This window comes from Neurospora tetrasperma (genome assembly GCF_000213175.1).
Source record: "Neurospora tetrasperma FGSC 2508 unplaced genomic scaffold NEUTE1scaffold_4, whole genome shotgun sequence".
Taxonomy (NCBI): domain Eukaryota; kingdom Fungi; phylum Ascomycota; class Sordariomycetes; order Sordariales; family Sordariaceae; genus Neurospora; species Neurospora tetrasperma.
In genome coordinates this window covers 3,258,240-3,278,089 of record NW_009799102.1, presented here as the reverse complement: position 1 = coordinate 3,278,089, position 19,850 = coordinate 3,258,240, and the positions used below count along the sequence as shown (strand labels likewise).

The 19,850-nt window shown below is 51.4% G+C and overlaps 6 protein-coding genes across 6 annotated transcripts; 2 read left to right on the top strand and 4 right to left on the bottom strand.

Moving 5' to 3' along the window:
- Positions 1-244: 244 nt before the first annotated feature.
- NEUTE1DRAFT_65815 (uncharacterized protein) lies at positions 245-3,859 on the bottom strand (the record flags this gene model as incomplete). Its single annotated transcript, XM_009854162.1, has 4 exons — positions 245-1,317; positions 1,372-2,774; positions 2,834-3,047; positions 3,111-3,859. 4 exons carry the CDS (start codon positions 3,857-3,859, stop codon positions 381-383), a joined length of 3,303 nt encoding a protein of 1,100 aa, XP_009852464.1.
- Positions 3,860-5,280: 1,421 nt separating this feature from the next.
- NEUTE1DRAFT_84491 (uncharacterized protein) lies at positions 5,281-7,101 on the bottom strand (the record flags this gene model as incomplete). Its single annotated transcript, XM_009854161.1, has 1 exon — positions 5,281-7,101. One exon carries the CDS (start codon positions 7,099-7,101, stop codon positions 5,281-5,283), a length of 1,821 nt encoding a protein of 606 aa, XP_009852463.1.
- Positions 7,102-8,325: 1,224 nt separating this feature from the next.
- Positions 8,326-11,274, bottom strand: NEUTE1DRAFT_84489 (uncharacterized protein; the record flags this gene model as incomplete). The annotated part of the gene is made up of 4 exons (XM_009854160.1): positions 8,326-9,270; positions 9,340-9,575; positions 9,639-9,867; positions 9,947-11,274. 4 exons carry the CDS (start codon positions 11,272-11,274, stop codon positions 8,439-8,441), a joined length of 2,625 nt encoding a protein of 874 aa, XP_009852462.1.
- Positions 11,275-13,133: 1,859 nt separating this feature from the next.
- NEUTE1DRAFT_84487 (uncharacterized protein) lies at positions 13,134-15,959 on the bottom strand (the record flags this gene model as incomplete). The annotated part of the gene is made up of 2 exons (XM_009854159.1): positions 13,134-14,667; positions 14,734-15,959. The coding sequence occupies 2 exons, from the start codon at positions 15,957-15,959 to the stop codon at positions 13,134-13,136; spliced, it is 2,760 nt and encodes a 919-aa protein (XP_009852461.1).
- A 970-nt stretch (positions 15,960-16,929) lies between these two features.
- Positions 16,930-17,133, top strand: NEUTE1DRAFT_45781 (uncharacterized protein; the record flags this gene model as incomplete). Its single annotated transcript, XM_009853358.1, has 1 exon — positions 16,930-17,133. A coding segment is annotated over one exon (204 nt), but the record flags the coding sequence as incomplete, so codon positions are not given.
- Positions 17,134-17,661: 528 nt separating this feature from the next.
- NEUTE1DRAFT_147430 (uncharacterized protein) lies at positions 17,662-19,830 on the top strand (the record flags this gene model as incomplete). Its single annotated transcript, XM_009854158.1, has 6 exons — positions 17,662-17,869; positions 17,953-17,975; positions 18,249-18,564; positions 18,640-19,439; positions 19,508-19,704; positions 19,788-19,830. 6 exons carry the CDS (start codon positions 17,713-17,715, stop codon positions 19,828-19,830), a joined length of 1,536 nt encoding a protein of 511 aa, XP_009852460.1.
- Positions 19,831-19,850: the final 20 nt, after the last annotated feature.

The following is a 19,850-nucleotide window of genomic DNA, read 5'->3' as shown; positions in this document are numbered from 1 at the left end:
AGGGACAGTCCAATACCGTTCGTTGTAACTAAGAAAGGCTGTCACAAAACCGTAGTAGGAATTATAATATTATGAAAATACATTAGCTAGAGTCCCTTGGGGATGTTTTCATACAGGAATTGTCTGAAATTTGGGTTCAAAGGTACAAATCATATGCGTAGACACAAGAGTACACCTCAGGCATAATGTACAAACCACAATTGTGCAGACTAACTGGGTTTCAACAGGTTTGTCAGGGACGAGCCAGGATGGATAACGATATTATTTACGCTTCTTATATTCCGCCTATCTCTTATTTGCGCTGATGCTTCATGTTATACCTACCAACCCAAAAATGTGTGTCTATGTAGGCATGTAACCACAACATCCACCCCGACCTCTTACTCGGTAGTGTCCATAGCATCTCCGCCTGTCGCCGCCTCCGCTCCGGCAATATCACCAACAGCAGGCGTCACTTCCTCGACCTTGCCGCGAATCTCTGCCCTCCTGTCCTCCATCCACTTCTCAATTTTAGCCTTCAGTTCCGTATCCGGAATAACATCATCAATAGTCATGGGCTGTCTCGTGAACGGGTCCTTCGGGTCACTGAGCAAGTGCTGCACGATAGTCGACCGATCGACGACGTGCTTGCTGGGTAGAATCACCGGTTCCTTCATCAAATCGCCCATGATGGGATCTTCGAACTCGGGCGGTGCGTCGCCAAAGTCGAGATCAGCCTGGTCGACGATGGCCTTGGCCTCTTCGAAGCTCTTGCACAACACCTCCCACGCGTGCATCTCGGTAGGATTCTTGAGTGCCTTTGAGCGAAGAATGTTGGTGGCTGACGCCATGGTCTCAGGCTTGTAGGATCTGCCGTCTGCAGCAACGGCCTCGACAAAGGCAGGCGAGGAACCCAAGTTTAGGTAGATGTCCACGAGCTGCGGTAGCAGAATCTTGGGGTTGAAGCCATACTTGTCGGGGTTCTCAACCTTCAACGTCCGGCTCTTAGGACCGGTGAGGAGGTCAAGGTTGAAATCGAGCATACCGGCCAGGCGGTGAACGATTTCTGGCATGGTGAAGGACTCAGCCAGGGTTTGGGTGAAGAGCTTCATCATGCCGACTGTCTCGTTCGCAAGCTGCATGTAGGAACTGGCCTTGTTTTCCGCGTCGTGTAAATCGCTCTCCATCTTTTCGCGATCCTCTTGCGAAAGACTGGGGTCCTTTAGCTTTTGCTGGAAGTCATGGATCTTGGGAAAGTTGCTCAATGCTTCATCCAGAACGTAGGTTGCATCGTTCATGAGAAGATTGACAAAACGAACGAAGAAGTCGCGGTCCACCCTAGGTCGAGTTAGTCGGATTCAGCAAAGATGGTAGGATAAAACATATACTGACCTGCTGGACTCTGTCAACTGCTTCTTGTAATGGTCATTAGTCCAGACACACTTGATAACCTGGAAGATCTCAAAACGTATGTTGAACTTTTCGTAGAACGCGGAACTGGTACCATTCGACTCGCACTCAATATAGTACTTCATCACAGCATGTAGCAGGTAGTCATTCGCGAACTTGGTGCCGGTAAGGATGTCGCCAAGAATGCCCTTCTTAAGATGGTATGCCGGCCAGGTGCCCTGATAAAGGAGGGTAACCAACGACGATTTCAAGTATGGGTTCTTGATGTACTCGGACGACTCCAAAAACGTTACGCATAGAGCAACGACCTCGTCACCAATGGCCGAGACCATGACCTCTGGCCTATGGCGGAAGGTGAACTTCAAGTTATCAACAATTACCTGCAGAACATACTCGGGAAGACAGCTGAAAGCTTCTGGCTGGGTTTCAGGCAGCGGAAGGCTGATTTTCTTCCATGGGACGTAGTCGGACTGACTGGCTACTCGCAGTAGCCAGACAATCGTGTACTTCATGAACTGTAGTGACCGCGTTTGCAGCGTCTTGTCCGTCATAATGCCTTCGATGGCAAATTTGGCCGACATGGCGCTCTCCAGCATCTTGATCAGTCTCCTCTGCGCCGCCTCTAGCATAGGTACTCGTTCCGGATGATTGGCGACCAGGTTGGGACGGTCGGCCTCCATAAGTGTCAAGTTCTTTTGGAAATGCTTGATTTGCTTGTCAAGTTCCTTTAGCTTGTTTTGGGTGGCTTCGGTGCCATACTGATGTGCCGCCAAAGCGAGGAAGAAGACCTCTGTTATAAAGTTGTTCTCCCCTTCGAGTTTTGTAGAGTAAAACGCGTCCGAGTGCTCCTGGTCAGCGTTGAGCTTGGTCTCTTCCTTGATGTCCAATCTAGGCTTCCGCCTGAAGTAGTCGACCTGAATACGGTCAATCTTGGTAAAGGAGTTATCCATGAAAGGCTTGCATAGATTGTCGAGGACGACAGTGACATTGACCATGAAGCCGTCTGACGAAACGGTCTTGGGGTCGACATAAGTGGCTGTGCGCTTATGGTTGACATTCATGATGTAGGCGAACCAGTCCAGGAGCTTGTTTCTCGAGCTAGTGCTTGCTCGTATGAAGGCATTAGCTATCGTCGTCAAGTGTTCCTGATGGGCAGCCAACGTCATTTGTAATGACTGTTGGGTTGTGCCAATTCGGCCCTTGTCAAGAGTCCTTGGTGCGGCAAAGTCGTAACTGGCCGCCTCGGGGTGTAAGGGCGACAAGCGGAAGAATGGACCGAGCAGCGTGAACCGTTCAATGTTGGGGGCCGATTGCGCCATGAGGAAAGTAGGGTGTTCTGCCAAAGCGTTCACGAGAGCCGGATATCTCGAGTATGTGAAGAGGGCCTGCGAGGTTCCAACGTCAACGCTCAGCACAATTCGTTCAAGTCGCTTGTCAAACTCACCTGGACGTGTGGCTGATAATCCCCGTTCATGTTTTTGGTAGACAGCGCTGTGCTGATTTCCACCATGGCCTTGGTGAAGAGAGGTACAATGCTATCGTCGTCCTCGATCCGTGTCATGGCCTCGTTGTAAAACTCGATGTCGAGGCCTTCTTCCTTTGCAACACCTTCCAAAATGTAGGGGACCATGGTATCGTGCTTTGGGTTTGGTTCTCGACTTTTTCAAGTTTGGATCATGTCAGCTAGAGCAAACAGGGAAGAGGACACGGGAGATAAATACCCAAACATCTCGGGCATGGTAACGGCGAAGATGCAGTTCGAGAAGCACAAGCGCTTGGCCTCCTTGAGGGCTTCTTCCTTCTCAGGAGTCGACGCCCTCAATATCCTGTATCTGGTGACCCGCTTCCAGCATGCCAGGAAGTATTCGAACAGGGGCTTGTGCGGCGGATAGACCCTTCCGGCCTCCATAACAGCCTCTTGAAATCGGTCGATCGACAGCAAGGGCTCCTGATCCTCGCCCCGAATTTCCTGGCTGAGTTCTGGCAGAAAGGTTAAGTTATGGCCACTGCTATCGAAGGTCTGGTTCGGATCGAGAGACACGCGAAGGATGCTGGTGAGTAGCTTGTCGGTCCATTCCTCGAGCGTCTGTTCCCTGTATTGCTTTCGCGGTGCTGGTGGGCATGGAATATCATCAATATTTGAAAGGGATCTTTCTCTCTTTCGGGAAGCGGAACTACCTGGTGGTGGCTCTGGCACATCTCGTGACGCCGGCTTGATTATCGACCTTGGCTGAACTCGCGGTGCCTTGTCTTCGATCTTTGACGAACTCGCCGCCGCCGCCGCCGCCGCAGCAGCAGCGGGAGGGGTTTCGGTGCCAGGCTGAGGCGTGGAAGAGGACGCAGCTGGCGACGTAGTAGAAGCGGTACTGGGGCCACCGAGCTTAGCCAGTCGTCGGGCACGGATCTGCTCCATCGTCTCTTTATCAGGCGCATCCGGCGTGGCCGCCGGCTGTTGCTGATTCGGATCCATCTTGTCGTCGTCGTTGGGCGAAGAGGAAAGGGATTAAGGATGTACGGATGTTGTGATTATCGTGACGGAGAGAGCCTGGGAGAAGAAGGGCTCAAGCTGGCGGTGACGACGTAAAGCTGGATGTGCGTTGAGAGGTTGAGGCGAAGGATGAGGAGGAGGAGAAGGAGGATGGAGGTGACTGCCCGAAGCTGGAGGTTGTCTTCGGCTGCAGGTGCTCGAAGTTGGTACTTCGCTCTTGAGCTAACTACGGTAGTTTGTGATAGTGTGGGTGCCGAAGTTAGGTAGTAATAAGGGATGACTCTAGCAGCCTCTAGCGGAAAGCCCTCGGATAGTGATCAGGAGGAAGTAGCAATTCCCATGCACCTTTTGCGCTGACAAGATTACGTTGACATCTGTGAACGTGACGTGGAGCCTGCCTGCCCCGAACAAGCCTACTGCATGGAGCTCCTGCAGTTCACAGATTGGCGGGGTATTTCGGGACGTTACTTACATTTAGTGCTTTTGGCGGGACATGATTCACTGCACTGTAGTACAGCAATACTGGTTCGATTGTTAGCTCCCGCGGGTCTTTGGATTAACTTCCTTAGAACTGGGCGTTTTTGTCCTATGAATACCTATGCTTATTCTCCAAAATGAAAGAGACTGAATTGGATGTTGTTTATGCCTTTCATTCAGTCCTTGTACGGTTTGGGACAATTTGAAAGACGGGAGATCTCGTCCAGTGTACTAGGAGTACCTCTAGGTACTATGCTAATAAACAGACCAGCACTATTGTACTACATATGTATTCTAGAGGATGCTTCTGGGTATGGAACCTCACAACTGAAGCAGAAACGGGCTGAATGACATGAAAATGATTACTAATTATTCGTTGGTGCTTCTCATGGAAGGACCCTAGAATTACTATAACGTTGGATGTGAAAGTGACTTTCCTTCGCTGTAAATGCAGAATGCAGCTGTCGTTGCTCAATGAATCGACATGAATGCAAAAGTTACGGGGAGCCAAGAAAGTCAAAGCATTCCAGATAATTTTCAAGCTGTCTTGTCCAAGACACTATGGTAAACAGGCCTAGACCATGAAGCCATTCTTTCCGTTGCTATTAGCTCTTTCAAGCGTGCCAAATCCCAATATAGAGATTTGATTCGTTTCCTATATTCTTTGGTCTATAGGCCATCTAGTCTAAGCTTTAGACCAAGGCCCGACGTTGCAATAAGACAACCTCCTAGTGCTCTCCCGATCCATCCCAAACGCCAACATACAAAACACATGCTTACCCGTTCTTCTCCTTCAGACCATTATAGTATGTTTCCAAAACCAACAGACACTGTTACTTCCGTTCGGGACGGCTCGGACACTGAGGCACAGCAGCAGAAACATATGACCCCAGTGTCTGCCCCAGGAAGGTGAACCCAAACATCCATCAAAGTCGAGGTGGATTCTCACCCCTCCCAACACTACTCCTCCTCAACGGCGGGATATCACTGGTATTAAGAAACCTCCCTCTCGCACTCTCTCCATCACCATTCCTGCTACCCTGCTGTGTCTGTGTTGCCGTCCTTGACGAGCTGGAAGGACCAGCCGCCGCTGTATTCGTCCTGCCTCTCTCCTCCTCGTTATTACCACCAGTACCGCCACTGCCACCACCACTGCCACCACCACCAGCAGAAATATTTGATCTCGTAGTCCCGGGCGTTGACCCAGAGCCATTTTGCTGTCCACGACTTTGCCTTTGCATGCTCATCAACCACGTAGTATGCATTCCCAATACTCCTACTTTACTCCCAAGCTCGGCGATTTGCTCGTTCATCCTCATCGTATCATTGACCAGCCTCATTGTGTGTCTCCCGTCAAGCTCCACCATCATCTTGCGCAAGTCTTCAATCTTGGCCTCCATGGCCTCAAACTGGGAAAGCATGTAATCTTCTGGTGACTCCCACGGCCCGTCGCCACTGTTGTGTGCCCACGGGGCCGGGGGTGCATCCACCGCCATCGCTGCCGCCGCCGCTTGTGGGCTACTGTAGTTGCTGTCATTGTGGCGGTTGTTTTCTTGGTCGAAAGTTTCGAAAAGGTCATCCAGTGTGATGTTGTGATTGGCCTCATCGATGTCTGCGTAACCTGACGTGGCCGACTGCATACGGTTCAAGTTGTTGAGGGCATCGGCGGTTAGGCCTGACGATGGCGGCGCTGCTCTGGTGAATGCAGATGACTCCCGTACCCCGCTGCTGCCACCTCCACCACCACCATATCTTTCCAGATGCCGTGTTCGTCCGTCTAGAGCGTCTAATCGTCCCTTCAACTCATTAATGATCTTGTGGTCTTCCTCCCGTGCTTGCATGAGATTCGCAATCGCCTCATAGATGCACCCGTTCTTTAGATGCTCCTCGATATCTTTCCTCCGCGCAACCTGTTTGCACCCAGCGCTCTGGAACTGGCAGTGTGTTTCGACCTCGCGGCAGTCGGTCGCAATGTGCTTGGCCAGACGGTGGCGGACGAGGACAGCGTCGCAGTGCGGGCACTCGGCTTCTTGTCCCGTACACTCTTGGTCGCAGTGCCTCTCGAGGTCGTTGAAAGTAATGGCCATCTCGCAGTAGGGACAGGGCGTAACGTAATGGAGACACCCGTTCTCGGGGCGCGCGTCTTTCCGGCAGATCATCTCGTCGCAATGATGGTCGGGGCAGCGAACAAGGGTTTGTCCGCAATAACGTTCGACGTGTGCGTATAGAAGCTCCCGCGAGCAAACATGATCGCAGCCGCTATTTGGGCACTTGACTTTGAGACGGTCGAGCTGGTCGAGTATCACGCGGGTTCGGGTCTGGCTAATGTCTCGGCTGATGTCGAGGGGTCGGCGGTCAATGGGGCATACGTGCTGGGCCTCGAGAGCGCGGTCGAGGCACGAGGCGCAAAAGGTGTGACCGCACGTCTTGGTCGTCATGGGCATGAAGAAGGGCGTGTGGCAGATGGGACATAACAAAGCCTCGTCGATCTGTTGGGCATAGTCGAGCGCCTGGTAGTCAATTCCAGATTCAGACTGATCGTGCGTATGACCCCGTGAAGGGACTTGATACGGGCCGTAATCGGCAACTGAGCTGCGTCTGGAGCCGCCCGGGGAAGAAGCAGGAGAATCGTAGATAGTAGAGGGGACCCCGGAGCCGAAAATCCGGCGTGCGTCAGCTCGCGAGGAGATGGTAGGGGCTGCTACTCCTTCTTCGGGTGTATTCGGTGGCGGCATTTCGAATGACATTGGCAGATTGGGGTTTCCTGATTATGGTGATGAGGGGCTGCTGATATTGTTGTCATCCATTCGCCCGAGGCCTGCTATTCCAATTGGTGGTTTGTTGATTGAAGATCGGAGAAGAGATGAGTATCACGGCGCGAACTGTTCGAAGAAGTTGGAAGCAATTGGAAAATGAAGGTATATATAGACTGTGTTTAACGGCTGTAGGTGTGGTGGAGTGGGCAAGTGTCTTCGTTCGAGGCGGTCACCACTTTCCAAGAATCATGTTGATGCGGAGATGGAGAGAGGGGCTCAGCGGATCTGGAGAAAAGAAACAGACACAGATTTGATTGTGACTAGTCTCGGCGACTATCCATGATTCAGGTCAGCCGCTGCAGGTAACCACCGAACTGTCTTACACGGCGACACAGAGTATGGTAGTCTCGGAGGTGCGGTGGTGGTTGATGATGGCGAGAGGATGAAGTCGAAAGCCGAAGACGGCGGAGGGGGCGAGCGACGCAACCGACGGGAAGGAACAGCCCCAGGCGATAACCGATAAGGCGCTACTTTAGGGGACTGGATGCTAGGGCCAGACGTCAGCCGAGGTCAGATGCGTTTATCAGTGCATGTTAAGCCAGGTACCCGAAGCCCAACAAAGAGACTGTTGTTCGAAGCCAACACCTTGGATATGACGGGCTGCTTTGCAATTATTCACGGATTCAAGATCATCGAGGCCAAAGCGGATGAAGAATTGGCTCTTTCGTTTGACAAAACTGCCCGGAATAGCCTCTTAATCCTTGATTCGTAATGTATACCATATCTTAGAAGGTCCTAGTAGAGATAATGCTCCTATCGTGCCCCTGCGCTAGCGGTGCTCTCCAGGGAACGGGAACCTTGATAGCCAACACACCACCCCGCAGTCCCTTCTCAACTGTAACTTTAGTTTGACGTCAACATAAAATGGTTGGGGGATTATATGGCTACAAACATGACGGCTATCCAATAGATGCTGGTTACAATAGGGATAAAGATGGGCAATAACAACATTCAAGAATGATGAAGACTGGGAGTTATCCCGAGACCATCGCCATATCCAAGGGCTTCGAACGCAATGCTGGAGGCATCAAAACAATGAAAATATTTGGGTCAAAAGCAAAGCACTGGTCTGACAGTTGTCATCACATGCGAGCCCGCTTATGAGAGCCCAGTGAAGCTTTCCAATCAGTCATTCACATTCGAACCAAGTAACCCCGGGAGAAGAGATCATTTTCTGCCTTACATCATGACTACAGCCTAGGTATTTTGTATCCTTCAGAGTCTCCAACCTGTTCTCATAAAGTCCACCCGGCTCACAATCCACGTCCTCAAATGGTAGCCCCAACAGCGTGCTGATCCAAAACAAGACTAGCACCCTCCTCCGCAGTGTTCGGAGTCGCCAGCGTGACCGTGACATCGGGATCCTGAGCATACACCCTCAGCCCAACGACGCAGACGGCGTTCCAGGGAATCTTGCCCTCCTCATATTCGATCTTGGGCTCCTCCTCTTCTTCTTCCTCATCTTCGGACAGGTCTTCCTCGACCTCTTCAGTGGCAGCCGCCGTCGGCCTCGGCTCCTCAACTACCTTTTCTTCTTCCTTCTGTTTCTTCTCTTCCCCTGACACCTTCTCCTCAGTCTTCTTCTCTTCTGCAGCAGCATCATCTTCCTTCTTTTCACCGTCCTTCTTTTCAGTAGAGGTATTCTTTCCTTCACCAGCCGCAGTGTCTCCGGCGCTCTTGGATGAGGATGAAGGAGCACTTACCTTCTTGGGTTGTTCCTCCTTCATCTTCTCATCATCCTTGGCCTTCTCCTCCACGGCATCCTCAAACTTCTCCTCTTCCTCCTTCTTGTCCTCAGCCGTCGACTTCTTTTCCTCCTTCTTGTCAGGCTCTGTACCGGTACCGGAAGTATCCACAGTAGATCCTTCAGGCATGTTGATGGTGATCTGCACCTGCTTCTGCTTCCTCTTCTCCCTACGCTCCTTTTCGCGCTTGGCCTTGGCCTTGGCCTTGGCCTTGGCCTTCTTCTTCTCCTCTTTCTTCTTCTTTTCTTCTTTTCTCTGGGTGATGATCTCGTCCTCATCGGGGACGCCGCCCTTGGCGTGGGCGAGATCATACTGCATGCCGATTTGACGGAGTTTGGCAGGGTTTTCCTCGGCCCTGGTATCAGTCGTCGTTAGTTTACAAGCAGTTTTGAAAGCGCAAGTCAGGCCTTCGAGTCAAGCATACCATCGGGTGACAACATCCTCAACCATACGCTGGCTGGTATCCCGTTCGACCGTAATCTTCGGCAAGACTTCGTAGCGCCCGGGCTCGAGATCGAGTTCGCAGCTGACTGATCGGGAACTCCAGTTCAGGGTAGGACGCACACGGCAGAGCTGCTCCTGTCCATCCTTGTCCTGTAGAACGAAGTGGAGAATGAACATGTATTGTCCTTCCAGGCCTTGGAAATAACGCTCATCGAGCTATGCAGAACTCAGCTGTTAGCGAAAAGAACAGCCGGATGCATGAGGGTAAGAGTCACGAACCTGGCTCAGTACAATCACCACCGTTCCTCCCTTCTTGATTTCGATGACAAACTTCTTGTTCAGGTAGCCAGCAATCCAGCCAACTGTGACAGTGGTCCATTGCTGAACGACCGTCCATTTGTCGTCGAAGAGACGGGTGCGATAGAGGTACAAAAAGTTATCCAACATGTCTTGATACGACATCCAGAACTCGCCGTCGTCACCGAACTTGTGGTCGAGTTTCTTGAGCCTATAGAGCACGGTTCCTTGTCAGTTTCTACCATCTGATAGCATTGTGATTATGTCGGCGAGGGATGAAGGTGACATACCAATAGGGCGTCCATTCCTTAGATCCGTCCGACCAAGGCCCATCCCACTCGCCAGTTCCCGCCGACGTCCGCTCACCCCATGGGTTTCGAATCTTGACCAATCTGACCTTCCTACCATCCTCGTCAACCTCCTCTGTGGCTTTCAGAATGGAATACGCATGACCGTTGGCCATGCTGCCTCTCGTAGAGGCATAGCCGTGGGCACTGCACGAGAAGACAAAGTCGCCATTCGAATTCACCAGCTCCTTCCACAGCTTGTCCTTCCGCAGCACTCTGTTCGACTGCAGCATGGCAGACACACCGCCCGTCATGTCTTCGACGCCCTCGCCAGGCCAACCGCCGGAAATGGCTTCGTAGTCCCCGTGAACCTTGGCATATGCCTTCTCCAGGAGGGGCAGCCACGTCTCGTTCGGATCAGAGCATTGGGAAAAGTAAAGGGCCCCAGACCCCGTCTGTTTGTCTTTCCGGTGCTTACGTCCCTTCTTCCCTGTCGGGTCGTACTCGTCATAGTAGTGCCTGTAGTCCTCTTCCGTCAGGTAGAGGTTGTCGTCCACCACAGTGCTAATCCACTCGCCGTCCTTGAAGAAGACAAAGCCGTAAACGCCGATTTCCTCGTCGCGGGCAACGCAGACTTTGTCCATGAGATCCTTGCGATGAGCGATGGTGGCCACGGCAGCCAGCCACCAGCAGTCTCCGTCACAGCCCTGCTTGATATCGGATGAGGAGTAACCGTCCTTGGTCCACTGGGGCGATTCAAAGATCCAGTCGAGGCGATGGACGGAGCCCGGGGTGAAAGTTTCACGCCAGCCAGCCTTAACACCCTCATGTCGGCCTTTTGATCCTTCGGGTGCCGGCGCTTCGGGAGCATCATCGGCACTGCGAGCAACTCCGCGAGACTTGATGCCCTTTTTGGCGCCTTTGCCGGCTCCTAGGTCGTACAGCTCTTGGAGCTCGCCGAAGAATTCATTCAAGTCAGCGTCATGGGTGAGTCCGTGGAGACAGTTCCGGACTTCAAAGTCACCCTCAATGTCGAAATCCGGATCAGTGAACTTCTCGTTGGTGCGCTCGCATTCCTTGACAATGCGCTTCACCTTCTCCTTGCATTCCTTGACGGCGGCCTGGTAGCTATCCGTGGCATTGCGGGAGGAGCTGACACCTTGTGGCTGGGAGGGTGGCAGGAGAGTCTCATAGAGGCTGCGTGGAAAGATCCGAGTAACTTTTCCGGGTTTCTTGACGAAGAACTGGTCCCAGAATTCGGTGACGAGTTCTTGGGGGGTCTTGTTGAAGTCTTTCTTCTTGGCGGAGCCAGCGGACGAAGAAGTGGCCATGGTGATATAGCGGCGTTTGTAAGAAGGATGACCACTTAGAAAATAGTAGGTACCTCTAGAGTAAAATGACTGTGGCCTTGGGTATCAAGTGGCTGAAGCCGTGATAGCAAGTAGTTAACCCTGAGCCAAAGACAAGTATAGGAAGCCTCGAGTTGGAAAGAACAACGCTCCCACATGGGCAGCCCTTGTAACTTATACATCATACCTAGTCCGAAGCCTATCAGCAGGCCAAGGAAGAGGCTATCAGCTATAGGATGGCAAGGTATCACCATCTCATCTCCTGGGGTTTGGCTGACAGCCTTAGAGAAAGGATGATATGATCCGCAACCCATACACGTCAGCAGAACTAGGCAAGGTATATTGACTATTAGTGCTCACAAATGACACTAGGTAGGTTGTGATCAATCAAGTTGCCCGTTGGGTTACCGGCCAAGGTGGCTATCTGACAATCGATTCGTCCTCCATTTGATTGATATACTGGAGGTGTTGCAGCGAGGCTTTGCATGGTGCCATTTCGTCTCCTCGTGCGGCTCTCATATGGGTAAGCCAATGGAAGCAGGCTAATCAAAAGAATGTTCATCCTAGCAAATCTGGAAGTTATGAAGATGACACCAGTTCACGGAGTGGTGACCGAGACAACAGGAGAGACAAAGAAGATTTTCATAGATTGGAAGCTCACCGTTGAGACCCTGCAGGCTCAACAGTTGAGGTGAATCAAGTGCTGGGCTGAAGGATGAGGGATCAGATGTCGTGTGGTCTGGCGGCACAAGCTTCCAGGAAAACGAGGAGGGGTTGTGGAAGGGCTGAAGAAAAAGGATTACACTACATACCTTACTGTAGAGGTAGCTGTATCCTTGTAGGGCAACTAGCTCCATGCAGCTGCTGTCCAATCGTTTGAACATGTTCACGTTCTCGTTGCCGACCCCGGTATCAACCCCCCGGGACAGGGGCTGAGAAGGGCTAGAATCCTGCTGTTGCAGCCCATCTCTGTTTCGGCCCGCACCCGGCGAGAGGCAGTCTCTACAACAGGTCATCGCCCGTGCTATACGATCCCTTATGTCGACTTTTAAGTTATATGTTTGGGGAGGATCCAGCCAACGTGAATTGTGGGATTAGTAAGATATTTCGAGATTATCATTTCAAGTTTGCCAAGCGTCAGAATCATGTCATCACGAGGCTGGCCCCCACTTAGACCGTCTCACCTACATCATGCAGTCAGCAACTGTGGATGGGGCTAGTAGCCTACCATCATCAGTGGCGTAGTATACGATCCAGGCACTCAACCGTGGACAATATGATTTGGTAATGTTTGCATCAACCTTTGTTCAGCTCGTCTCAGCCTCTGGCCTTATGAAAATGATAGTATCGATTTGTTCTCGTAGAGGCGAGCGATCACCTGCTTTTCTTCAACAGGCAGCCGGAAAATGTGCACAGGTTGGCGTGACTCCGGGAAACCTTCACTTTTGGGTTAACAGGGGCAGGCAGTGGCACTTTTGCAGCATTTTGAAGCTGACGCTACCGTGACAACGTTGAAATAGCCATGGCTCGGCAATTAAAATGGCTGAGTAAAGCTGTTGCTTGCTTCATGAGCTGTCATCAGGCTGTAAGCGTATGAATGAGAGGGGGGGGCATCCTTCTTTGTCTTTAGTGCGATGTTTCACCCTTATTGACGCCGAAGCCAGGAGGAAGAAAGAAAAAAAAAAAGAAGAAGAAAAAAGAGAAGAAAAGAAGGGCGTCGTCTTCTGGTCATCGAGAAATTAGTGATGCCGTTTCAGATCTTTACAAAGGTTGAGATATCAAGGTTCCCTGTCGCTGTCAGGGTGGCCCCAAAAGCAGGCTCCGGCGCGAGAACAACAAACTTAGATGATGAATATTTTTTGCCAATCATCCATCGCCTCTTCAGGATCCGTCTCGTACATTGGGAGCACCAACGACTTGGCTGCCAATTTGATCTCCATCGAGGCTATGCACGTCGCTCTTTGGTACTCTGTTGCTGCATCAATGTTGACCTTTAACACGGACGCCGCTGTGCTCGAGTTTTCTGCGTGCGCAGTATCCATATACACCAGAGCCTGTTCAAGGTAGCTGGCAGCCTTTATGGCGTGGATATATCGCATGTTGTACCAGTATAAACTGACGCCCGCAAAGTCGTACCATCTTGGACAGTATCTGTCACCTTCCTCTTGCTGTCGAGCTGGCAGCTTCTGTCTGTATGAGAGACGATCCTTAGCAAGTGAATCAAGTTCTTCGGAAATGCTTGCGTCTGGGGCATTTCCCGCCTCCGTTGCCTTGCGCGTAACACGCAATAGGCGCATAGTCTCGCCCAGTGTCTGTAGTTGCCGCCGTTGTTGTCGGAGCTTCTCTTTCATTTCTTCACGAGATGACATCGAAGCAGTCATCAGTTGACCAATGATCTCGGACCAGAAATTTGCCTGTCTTGCAAATGCCTCTTCTAGGTCGCTCAGTACTATGGTTTCGGACCAGAAATTTGACGGTCCTGCACATGCCTCGTCTGGATCGCTCAATGCACCACGCCAAGCTGTCAGGGCAAATGCATCCTTTCCGAATCGGTGTAGAACATTGTCCCAAATCATGTTGACCCGTTGTCTGAGATCTTTGAAAAAGGCTACTTGCCACGCAGAATATTCCGTATGGGCTGCGGAGCACATTTCGGCTAGCTTCAGATGGAGAGCTTGAGTGTTTTCCATCCGCAACCCTTCGAAGAAACCGGTAGAAGCATGTAAAACAGTCCACTGTGATATTTGTGCAAGATCATCAGGATAGTCCGCCCTCAAATCCGAACCTTCTAGTGTGATCAAGGAGCCGGGGCTAACATAGCACAAGCCGACGAATGTAAACAAGTCTTTCCTAGGAAGCCCATAGCGAGTCTTCTTTCGCACCGGGCGAAGGGCTACCGGTACGTCAAACCCGCGGAGAAAATAGATGCAGTCATCAAATTCTGAGTTGTGTGGTGCGGTGACGCTGAAGAAATCCCCCCAAAAGACAGCATGTGTTGAAAAGTCATGTCGTTTGAACTTTTTCGTCAGGCTTGTTAGCCTAATTCCATGGACGCACAGCGTACCAGTAGGCCCATGAACTGTCGCCTTTGGAAGGGTGAGCTCATCAGATATGACATCATCAGTCTTGTTCCGAACCCATCCATCTTCACCCCAACGACGCAGCTGCCATGGGTATTGGATGCATTCATCGGGCGCTGGGACAGATTGCAGCTCTACATGTTCCATTCGTAGCATGATTCCCCAGTCGCGTGAGAGGAGGCGCCAGTCAGGTACCCAAGATGGCAGGTTCCTCGACTTTGTGTATCCGCTGGCGTAACGGAGGATGTCGACTTCTCCATGTTTGGTCAAGGCAAATGCGGCTAAACCAGTATATCTGCAGCTCAAGTCAGCGTCTATAGAATTCCTGATGATCAAGTGCTCTTGTCAAGCAGCCACCTACACCTGTTCGACTGAGAGAGAGTAGTCCCCGACTAAACCATCAGCTGCAGCCCCTGTGACAACCCCAAGAAGGGCGAATATTTTGTCTCGTGGATCAGACGCCTGTGAAGACCAGGAGTCCATCACCAACCTCACCAAGTAACCGGGCAACCTGTATTTGCGTGTCTCGAAGTCTTTGATCCAGGGAAGGAATGTCCTTGAAGCATATCCCTCAGCCTGGGCATCGATGATGGGCCACGGTTGCCACGATGATCCGTCGGTAACCCAAGCTTTTCGAGCAGCGGCAATCTCCTGGATTATCCAGCTTCGGAAGAAGTAGTGGCACTTTAGTCGGCTGTCCATCTTGTCCCATTTTTTTTCCCATTGGTTGCGAGTTATAGTTCGTTGTTGTCGTTCGATTTTGTAAGTCCATCCTATATCTACCTCCCATTTCTCGTTGCCAATATAGATGACTACCTGGGTTGCGGTCGCATATATTATGGGCATCAGCTGAATCTGGTGGGTGCGCTCCGTGTCGTTTTCCTGGTTGATACAAATTGCATCGACCCATATGCGTCGGTCGGCATCAGGAAGACGGAGGGCGCGTAGAGCCGCCTCACAATTGATGGTGATGGGAAGCATGCTCCATTCGCGTCCCAGGTAAAGTTTCCTCGTCCTGCTCGAGTTTCCTGATGCAGTGCCCCAGGTGTAAGATAGCGCCTCGTATTCAGGGAAGTATTTGAGTTGGCAAACTTCCAAGCGGCCATGCAACGGATCAGACTTGTTGCCCTTGCTGAGATGCAAGATTCGAATACTGTCGGACGCGACAAGATTATCTTCTCGTGGATTTAGTGACGGCGGGTTTATGGCCCCTTGTCTTGGCCTTTGGCCTGAAGACAATGGTTCGCAAGACGAAACTCCATCGTTTGCTATCATACCTGAGGGCCGCTCGCTGGATGGCCTGCTCGTCTCGTCCCATGGTTCGGTACCGAGAATCTCTGCAAGCTGTGATGAGATATCGCAACCATTGGAGTCGTAGCAATGGGTCTCGTAGTCAACAGAAGCTGGCCAGTGCAGTGATAGGGCCTTTGTCTCGTCATGATATAGTACCGATGGGTTTGACGGGACCTGACTGGGTGACAGGTCGTCCAAAGGCGCCAACGAGTCGCAACTCATGCAAAAGGGTATGCCTCCGTCAACCAAACAGACATCTGGTCGACCACACGAATTTCGGTGCCATGAGATCATATTTGGCTGACAATTGGATTTTGGTGCCCCCAAAGCTGGGACGAGTTGCGAAATACACGACAGGGAGTTGAGGATCTTGAATCTGGAGAGTGAATGTCAGCAGAAGGCTCGGCGTGGGTTGATGTTGAACTGAGTGACAATGATGGGGTTTCAGCGCCCTTATGATCAGGCAATAGGTCAATAGTCGGGACGAAGATAGCCATCTCGTATGTAGTATGAAGTCTTAGAGGTAGTAGGTTCACCCGCCTGGTTGCGGTCAACAGACTTCCCCGCTCTAAACATAGTGCATCAATTAGGCTCACGATTTCTTACTGCCTGCTGTGAAACGAAACGGCCCTTATTGGCTGCTCTGGCTAGTTAGACACAGCCTGGTAGAGATCGCCCGCCTGTTGGATCTCTGCAGGGAAATCGAAGCAAGACTCATGCGCTACTCCTGGAAGATGGAGAACTTGAGCACATCTGCCTTCTGAGTCAACAGGGTACTGCGCATGACTTTATGTCTTTCTTTATATGTGCTTCTGCAACGTTGGAGTTGTTGTTCAGGCATATAGGTATATCAAGTAAACCCAACACGAATATGATGGTCGGCAGAAGAGTCACATGTAAAAGACTGAACATGGAGTATTGTGCACTAAAATGCCGACAAATTGGATATTATGTAAGTCATAGCATTGGCCTCGGTTTTGATTGGAGACTCCCGAAACGGAAAGAGGACGCATGATCACAAGGGCACTGAACATTGGTTCTTGGTTGTTTTTGTTTCCCTTTTAATTCTGTATTGATGTGGCCCTCACTCTTTACTTTATTATTCAATAACCGCAAGGATATGTAATGGCTTAATGATATTCCTGGTACATGTAAAACACCGATTTTCAGTTCAGCATTAGGTCAACATCGACATCTCGAAAATTCATCAGCTGGAGAAAGGAATCCAGGCTTCAGGACCCCACTTGCTGTTTTCGACTTGAAGGTGTGTAAGGAAAGTTACAGCGGGTCACACACTGTGGCCAGCCCTGCAGCAAGGCACCTGTGGGTGTCCATCCCCTCCTGTCCAGCGGTCCTGGCGAATGAGGGCTGGCGGACAAGAGGAACCCCTGCCGTTCTGGGTGTCCCGGTCTGGCCGTCTGTTGCATCCTTCAGGTTCCATTACATGGGAGACGCCGCATGCAATTGAGCTTGCGCGACAGTGGAGGCCAATGAGGTTCCCTCGGTGCCGGCAAACAAAAAGTATCGATTACGGAACTTTGACAAGAGAGCCATTTTCCCGAGACGAACCGCCAGAAACCTGCCCAGTACCGCTGCCAGTCTAGACCATTGCCGTCTTGAATCAATGTCCATCGCAGTCGCATGACCGAGCCCGTAACCACTTGCGAACGACCCAGTCAGGACCATAACCACAAAGGAACGCGACCGCTACCTATCCACTGAGACTTGGACGAAAAGTGACGAGCCGAGGCAACCCTAACGAAACGAGCTTACGAACCGACCGGGGAACCCGAGCAGAACACCAAAGAATAATACCGGAGAAAACATCCGTCAAACGTCAACAACGCCCGAGGTTGTTAAAAGAGAAGATTCGTATTTGGGAGAAAGAGGTGCAAGAACAAACCACAACAAAGGCTGGCTCGGAATCAACATCAAACTGCCACCATCCCCCTGCGAGGAGCCGCCGGCCTGGCGTTAGATGAGCAGTGAACTCAACGGCCGTTGCGTAACCACCAGATCCAATGGGAGCCTCTACACTCGATAAGCAATGACGGGAACAGAAGCCACGGAAAAGCCCAACGGCAAAGAGGCGGGAACCAAGGACATCATCAGGTCCGGAAGCGACACCAAGCCCAAGGATCACCATCCCACGCCCGCAGACGATGTGCAAAAGGCGCCCAAGAAGCGCCGCAAGGTCAATCATGGTACTTTTTCCGCTGTCTTCCTGCCTACATCACTTGACCGCTCTTCTTCAGCTTGCTAACTCTGTCTGGTGCGCCTGTTGTAGCCTGCCTTTACTGTCGCCGATCTGTAAGTCGACCAAAATGCACCACCGACACCCCATCTCCTGCCGTGCTAGTTACCCAGGCTTCGTACATGGGCTACCGTAACTGCCATAGTACGGAGTCCTGCAGAAGACCCCGCTCGGTCTCGATATACACACAGACTTTACTAGTTATCCTGGTGGCTGACCATGTTGTTTTGGCTGCCTTAGCACATGACGTGTGATCTTGTATGTGTTCTTCCCCCCCTTCACCAAGGTAGAGGAGCTCTAGCTAACGAATTCCTCGTTACCATTCATAGGAGAGACCTTGTACAAGATGCATCAAGCGAAATATCGGCCATCTCTGCCACGATGAGCCTCGCGATACCGAGTCGCGCAAGGCCAAGAGCGTGCTTGGGACTTCGACCCTACATGACTCCGAGTCCCAGCCGGACATTGGGCGCAACGCTACGGACAAGACCATGAGACCACCCGGTTTTAATGGCGGTATGAGCAATGGATCTGTCCAGGTAGCAGGTGCTGCAGCGGTAGGCCGGGGCGCTCCTCTCCAGCTCGTGCAACCAGGTTCTGTTGCTGGTATACAAGCCAGCGCCCTTGGCGGTAGCATGAATCAATGTGAGTGTTGGCGCTGGATCCTCCTTTTGCCTTTCTCCACTATGGTCAGTCAGTTGCTGAAATTGCCCAACATAGTTGCCGGTCTTCCGGATTCTTGGTTAACCACTCAAAACCACTATCACGACATGCACAACTTCCATCCAAACTACATGGTGGCACCTGAGGTTACGAATGAATTCAATCTATTGAACGAATTCTTGTCGGCAGGCTTGCTTGAGGAGTCGGCCTTCATGTCCGACGATCATGGCCTAATATTGGGGGCAAACCAGTCTGCGGTGTCGGGATTGCCTAATGCCAATAATAACGCCAACGATGCTAGCAGTAACAGCAAGGGAAATAGCAGCAGCAACAGCGGCATGCTCCCCCCAAGTGCCACACAAGGGACCTCGATGCTACCACCAAGTAGCGACCAAACAACGGCGATAGGGAAGCCGGCGAGTACAAACTTGGATAATGCCCGGGATGCATACTATCTTCAAGCGGCAGATCCGTCCGGAAACGACACACCGGAGGAACGCATGCAGCGCTTGCTACGAGCCAAGTACGAAGCCGGACTATTAAAGCCGTTCAACTACATCCTTGGCTATAAGAGGCTCTCGGATTATCTGGATGGACACGTGTCGCCGACGTCAAAACAAAAGATTCTGAAGCAGATCGACCGATTCCGACCCAAGTTCCGCGAGAAGATACAATTATTGACTGATATGGACCTGCTGATGGTGGAAATGTGGTTCGAGAGGACGCTGTTGGAGTACGACCGAGTTTTCGCCAGTATGGCCGTTCCAGCCTGCTGCTGGAGACGAACCGGACAGATTTTTAGGGGAAACAAAGAAATGGCGGAGCTCATAGGCGTGCCAGTAGAGAGTTTACGAGGGGTAAGAGACACAGCACCAATGCGCCGACGTGGAATATTATCTATGATGCTGACTTTGGTTTTGCTTAGGGTCAAATCGCCCTGCATGAGATCCTGACGGAAGAGTCGAACGTGAGATACTGGGAAGAATTCGGCACAATAGCATTCGACCCGGCTCACGATACCCTGATCACCGCGTGTTCACTCAAGAACCCCAACGATGACAAGGGGACCAAAGTTGTGAACTGTTGCTTTTCTTTCAGGATCCGTAGGGACGATCACAAGATGTAAGTGTCTTTTGTTTTTCACGGATCCCCTGTGTTTGTTATAGGCGAAGTAGTATGGTGGTGAGGCTAACAAGTACATGTAGTCCGAGCTTGATTGTTGGCAACTTCCTCCCTCACGACCCATGACAGTGTTTTGTATACACCCT